Source organism: Ctenocephalides felis, unplaced genomic scaffold, assembly GCF_003426905.1.
Source record: "Ctenocephalides felis isolate EL2017-DRISC unplaced genomic scaffold, ASM342690v1 CF-g0.4_SCAFFOLD_01170, whole genome shotgun sequence".
Taxonomy (NCBI): domain Eukaryota; kingdom Metazoa; phylum Arthropoda; class Insecta; order Siphonaptera; family Pulicidae; genus Ctenocephalides; species Ctenocephalides felis.
The window spans coordinates 20,217,247-20,222,965 of NW_020537324.1; the positions used below are offsets into that span (position 1 = coordinate 20,217,247).

Here is a 5,719-nt window from a genome sequence, read left to right on the forward strand (position 1 = left end):
TTCGAAATGCAAATTTGAATTATGATAATCGGTTATAATTTTGATAAATATACAACGGTTGTTCTACCTCTAAATCAAGTCTCCATGACTCCGCATCAAACAAAAATAAAAGAACATCTCGTGCATATTGAAATCAATAAAGTATCACAGATAAAAAATCTTGAGAAAAACTCAAATAACTTACGAATTTTCGACTATTAAAATGTCTGGATTAGGAAAAGGTACAGTAAACAAGTAAGGAAGTTCGGTTTAATAAAGGCAGCGATAAATAATTATTATTTTCATTACAGGAAAAATAAAGACTAGCAAGACCAAGTCGCGTAGTAGCAGAGCCGATTTAGTGTTCCCGGTGGGGCGCATACACCGTCTTCTACGTAAGGGGCACTACGCGGAGCGCATCGGGGCGGGTGCTCCGGTCTATCTGGCCGCAGTCATCGAATATTTGACGGCTGAAGTGCTCGAGCTCGCTGGGAATGCAGCGCGAGATAACAAGAAAACTAGGTAGGCGTCGGTAAAACAGATATTATTTATGACAATAATATTTCTGTTTTTGTTTTTATTTATATTTATTAATAATTTCTCAATGATTCTGATGTTTAACAAATAAATTACATTTAACTTTTTTACACAAATATGATCTATAAAATAATTCTTTTGAAATATAATAAATTCGAAAACATATTGAATTATAAATTAATATATATAGTAAAAATTAGTATTTTTTTATAAAAATATTTGACACAAAGGTGGATTTTTAAAATAAGAATACAATAATAAATATTTGATAAATATAAATTGTCATAGAAAATAATTTATTTATTTTACTTAAAAATATTAATCAATAAATTTATTTTTATTGAAATTCAATGAAAAAAAATTTGACATAAAATAAAAGTTTAAATATTTTTTTTTTAAATTATCCATATTTAAAAAAAATATACTTAATTTTTTGATAAATTTATACTTAATTTATTTAAAAAATTTAAGCCTAATAAATATTTATTAAACTAGGTAGGCGTAGGTTATTTCTGTTTTTGTTTTTATTTATATTCATCAATAATTTCTAAATGATTCTGATGTTTAACAAATAAATTACATTTAACATTTTTAACACAAATTTATATTTTACATTTTTGCACAAATATGATCTATAAAATAATTCTTTTAAAATATAATAAATTCGAAAACATATTGAATTATAAATTAATATATATATATATATATATATATATATATATATATAATCAAAACTTGATAAATATTTAATAAACTAGAGGTATGCGTCGGTAAAACAGATATTATTTATGACAATTAAATTTCTGGTTTTGTTTTTATTTATATTTATCAATAATTTCTCAATGATTCTGATGTTTAACAAATAAATTATTTTAAATTTTTAACACAAATTTACATTTTACATTTTTAACACAAATTTACATTTTACAATTTTACACGAATATAATCTATAAAATAATTCTTTTGAAATATAATAAATTCGAAAATATTTTAAATTATAAATTAATATATATATAATAATATATATATATATATATATATATATATAAATATATATATATATATATATATAATAAAAACTTAATAAATATTTATTAAACTAGGTAGGCGTCGGTAAAACAGATATTATTTATGACAATTATAATTCTGTTTTTGTTTTTATTTATATTCATCAATAATTTTTCAATGATTCTGATGTTTAACAAATAAATTACATTTAGCATTTTTAACACAAATTTACATTTTACATTTTTACACAAATATAATCTATAAAATATTATTCTTTTGAAGAATAATAAATTCGAAAACGTATTAAATTATAAATTAATATATATAATAAAAACTTAATATTTTTTTAATAAAATATTTGACATAAAGGAAGATTTTTAAAATAAGAATACAATTAAATCATCCATACGATGCATGAGCGACAAATATAAATTGTCACATAAAATTATTTATTTTATTTATAATTTTAAATAAATAAATTTATTTTTAATGAAAATTAATAAAATAAATTTGCCAAAATGGAAATTTAAATATTTTTTCTAAATAAAAAAAATAAATTGCTCATATTTAAATAATTTATGTTTTATTCCGGAGTCGTACCTGCGCATTTGCAACAGATTATAATTATATAAAATAATTTATTTGAAATTATAAATAAATTAAATATCTTAATAAATTAATAAAAATAAAAATTAATAATTAATAAACTTCATTTTTTTTAATAAAAGCCAATAAATACAATTATTTGCAACCATAAGATACTATACATTGTTCTAAATAGAATACTATTAAATCGCCCAAATTTAATTAAATTTATATTTTATTTCGGAATCGTCGTTTCCACACAATACCAACAACTATTAAAATATTTATTATTATTTAAACAATTATTTTGGAATACAAAAAAGTTAATACCTTAATAAATTAATCAATTAATTTATTCGGAATGAAGACAATTTGAAGTAAATGATTTGAAACTAAATAAGATTTTATAGAATTTTCCAGATTCATTTCCACACATTTGCAACCAATATTATTTTATATTCATATAAAATCATTCGTTTATAAATCATAATTAAATCTTATCTTGATAATTATCTTATTAATTTAAATTAATAAATAAAAATTTTTTTTTTTTAAATTAAAAGCCAATAAAAATAATATATGAGATAATAAAATTTAATTTTTTGTCAAATAGTATACTATTATCCAAATTTAAATAATTCTATATTTTATATATCTGTATTCGCACAATCGCTACAAATATATTTTAATTACAATATATTACAATTTGGAATTATAAACAATTTGCTATCTTAATAATTTATAAATTTTCGGCTTACTGAAAACTGATTCAGGTACATTTCTAAGATAAAATAAATTAATATAAGCATCAATATTATTTTTTTCTTTCTTTTTTTGAGGTTGTCTTTCAGAGGCGTTCTTAACACTTTTGTGGCAAGGGTTAATTATCATATTCAAATAAATTAAATTTGTCTTGTTAATAAACTAATAAATTATAAAAATGTATTACTAAATAAAAACTAAAATTAAATTTATTATGTTAATAAACTAATAAATTATAAAAATACATTACTAATAAAAAGCAATAAAAATAAAAAATTATGGAAAATAAAATTTTGTTAAAGCTCTTTTGGAAATAAATATATAATAAATAAATATATAAATACAATAGATATTTTTTAAAGAAGAACACGATTAAATTGTTCAAATTTAAATAAATTTATTTTTCATTTCAGGGTTGTCCCCAGACATTTGCAACTTGCAATTCGCAATGACGAAGAGTTGAATAAATTGTTGAATGGGGTAACAATTTCCCAAGGTGGTGTATTACCAAACATTGAGAGCGTTTTGTTGGTCAAGAAATCAGGAGCCTCTCAGGCTGCAGCAGCTCGAGAAGTTGAAAATGACGACTGAGACTTGGATAAGTCGATTAATAATTGAAAACCAATGGTTGGTTTATTGTGTACAACATCTAGTAATGTAGAATATTTTATATGTTGGTTAATTCAATGTACATGGAATGTAGATTGAAATAAACTAGATAGTGATATAGTTATCATCAAACAACAGTTTTTGTTATAGAGTATCTGTAATGGCGAATTTGTAAATTAGTAGGTTTTTAATTATAACTGTTTACTCATACTGATATGTTTACATGACGAGTGTCAGCCATGGACGACATCCACTTGACTACCTATGAATACAAGCGTCGTCTTGAACATCCACATGACATGATGTGTGTACGGATGTCGTCTATGGACGGCATGTTCTGTGTTGGTTTTTGCTTCGGCATTTATCACTATGAGTTATACAATTGGTAACTCATAATTTTTTAGCACTATATGAAAACTCTTACGTAATAGCCTTGTTATAACCTAAGCAATCATTCAAAGCCGCATATCGAGTTTTCCGAAATGCGGATCAAAGTCAAATCATTTGTAATATTTTTAAATTTTTGATTTTTTATTCTTATTTAGATGGTCAGAAATTTTATTTGAATGAATTTTTCATTCTTATAAGAATATATTGAAAATACATATTCTCATATTATGCTCAGATTGCTGACAGACCAGATAATAATTAAAGCTTTGGAGGCAACTACGATCAACGTTTTTCTACCATACATCTTCAATTATATTATTGGTTTGCCATCGGCCCGTTATAAAAATAAATCCGAATGAGGTTTAACGGAAACTTTAGCTACTTTTTATAAAATTAATGCTCTCCTTTAATGTTCTTTTCAGTCTATTTTTACTTTAAGTAATTTATTCAGCATTCGCTACTAATCCATGCAAATGCATTGATCGTATAATAATGATTCATGCCTTACCGGGTCAACGGTTTTAATTCATGCATTGCATGTTGCATTATCTATCATTAATGGCGTTTTAATTAGCAAATGTACCGTGCCAGAATGCATCGATTAAACATGATGCATAAGTAAACATCAACCCAGTTTATTACTATCATAAAACTGTAGAGAATTATTTTACAAAGCTCAGGGAAAGTGAAAATCAGCAAATAAAAATGCGAAAAAAATTAAAAATATCTCAAAGTAAATAAAGTCAAATGTATGCAAAGTGAAAATGATTATTACTATCTTATCTGTAAGAAGTTTTGTATAAAAATTATGTATCTGATGAAGCGATAAAAAATGACAATTTTTTTATAAAATTTTGCTTAATTATTTTAACAACGTTTGAAATTCTTTACGTTTTCTTACTCTCGTGTTTGTTTCACCTACAAATTTGTAATCATTGAACATACTAAGAAATTGTTCAAGAAACAAAGCTATTGCATAAAAGCATAAGCAATCATTTCCTTATGCTATCAATATTTATATCTAAGTACCTATATAAATATCTCAAACTTTAGTTGTTTAAAAATTGAGGCGCTTATTTTTAACATCCTTCCCGATGGAGAAGTTTGTTTACTACAGAAAATCTTAGAAAACATTTTTTATGTTGTTTTATTTTTCAAGTAATTCTGAACCGTTTATATCATAATTGGAAAAAGTATGTGTGTTTAACTGTATGAGTATGTGTGTTAAAATTTTATTCTCTTGTGCTAAAATTCAACAAAAAATTTTCACGAATTCTGAACTGATTTTGAACATTGGTTCAGGATATTAAGGTATAAAGATATCGGTTGGGAATAGAGTCATTGGTAAAAGATCGGTTTCTTTGTATTTTGAGCTTTTTTGGTGATTGTGATGAAACAACAACCTTATAAATTATTTATTAAATGTCATTAAAGTTTGGAACAATAGGCAGCGTCAAAATTCAAAAAAATATGGTCACAGTTTTAAATAAAGCTAAGTCTAAACTTTTATTCATTAATCAGATCATTTACACAAATTAGGACGTTCATAGAATTTTCCTTGACGCAAAATGTCATTTACACCTATTTTGCATATTTAAAGTTTATCAGTTTTTTAAATAATTACCATGGTGATGTTTCTACATTTTTTATCTCATGAAAGTTTTGTAATAAATTTCCAATTTCTGTAACCTGGTACACGATGCAATCAATTTCCAATTACGTTTCGCAAAATTATTCTGGTCAGTAGCGTTGGAAAACAATTCTGATAACAACAGATGCGACTCTAGGACATGTTAGAACAGAAATCAACGCAATAGCAATCAAACAGAACGGGCAAATTGTTATAGTC

The 5,719-nt window shown here is 23.9% G+C and overlaps 1 protein-coding gene across 1 annotated transcript; it reads left to right on the forward strand.

Moving 5' to 3' along the window:
- The first annotated feature begins 202 nt into the window (after positions 1-202).
- LOC113366974 (late histone H2A.2.2-like) lies at positions 203-3,462 on the forward strand. Its single transcript, XM_026608613.1, has 3 exons — positions 203-221; positions 291-501; positions 3,285-3,462. The coding sequence occupies exons 1-3, from the start codon at positions 203-205 to the stop codon at positions 3,460-3,462; spliced, it is 408 nt and encodes a 135-aa protein (XP_026464398.1).
- Positions 3,463-5,719: the final 2,257 nt, after the last annotated feature.

Excerpts from the sequence above, each read along its gene's own strand:
- LOC113366974 (XM_026608613.1), top strand. Across the intron at positions 502-3,284 it reads CGAGATAACAAGAAAACTAG|GGTTGTCCCCAGACATTTGC; the intron begins GTAGGCGTCGGT and ends TTTTCATTTCAG.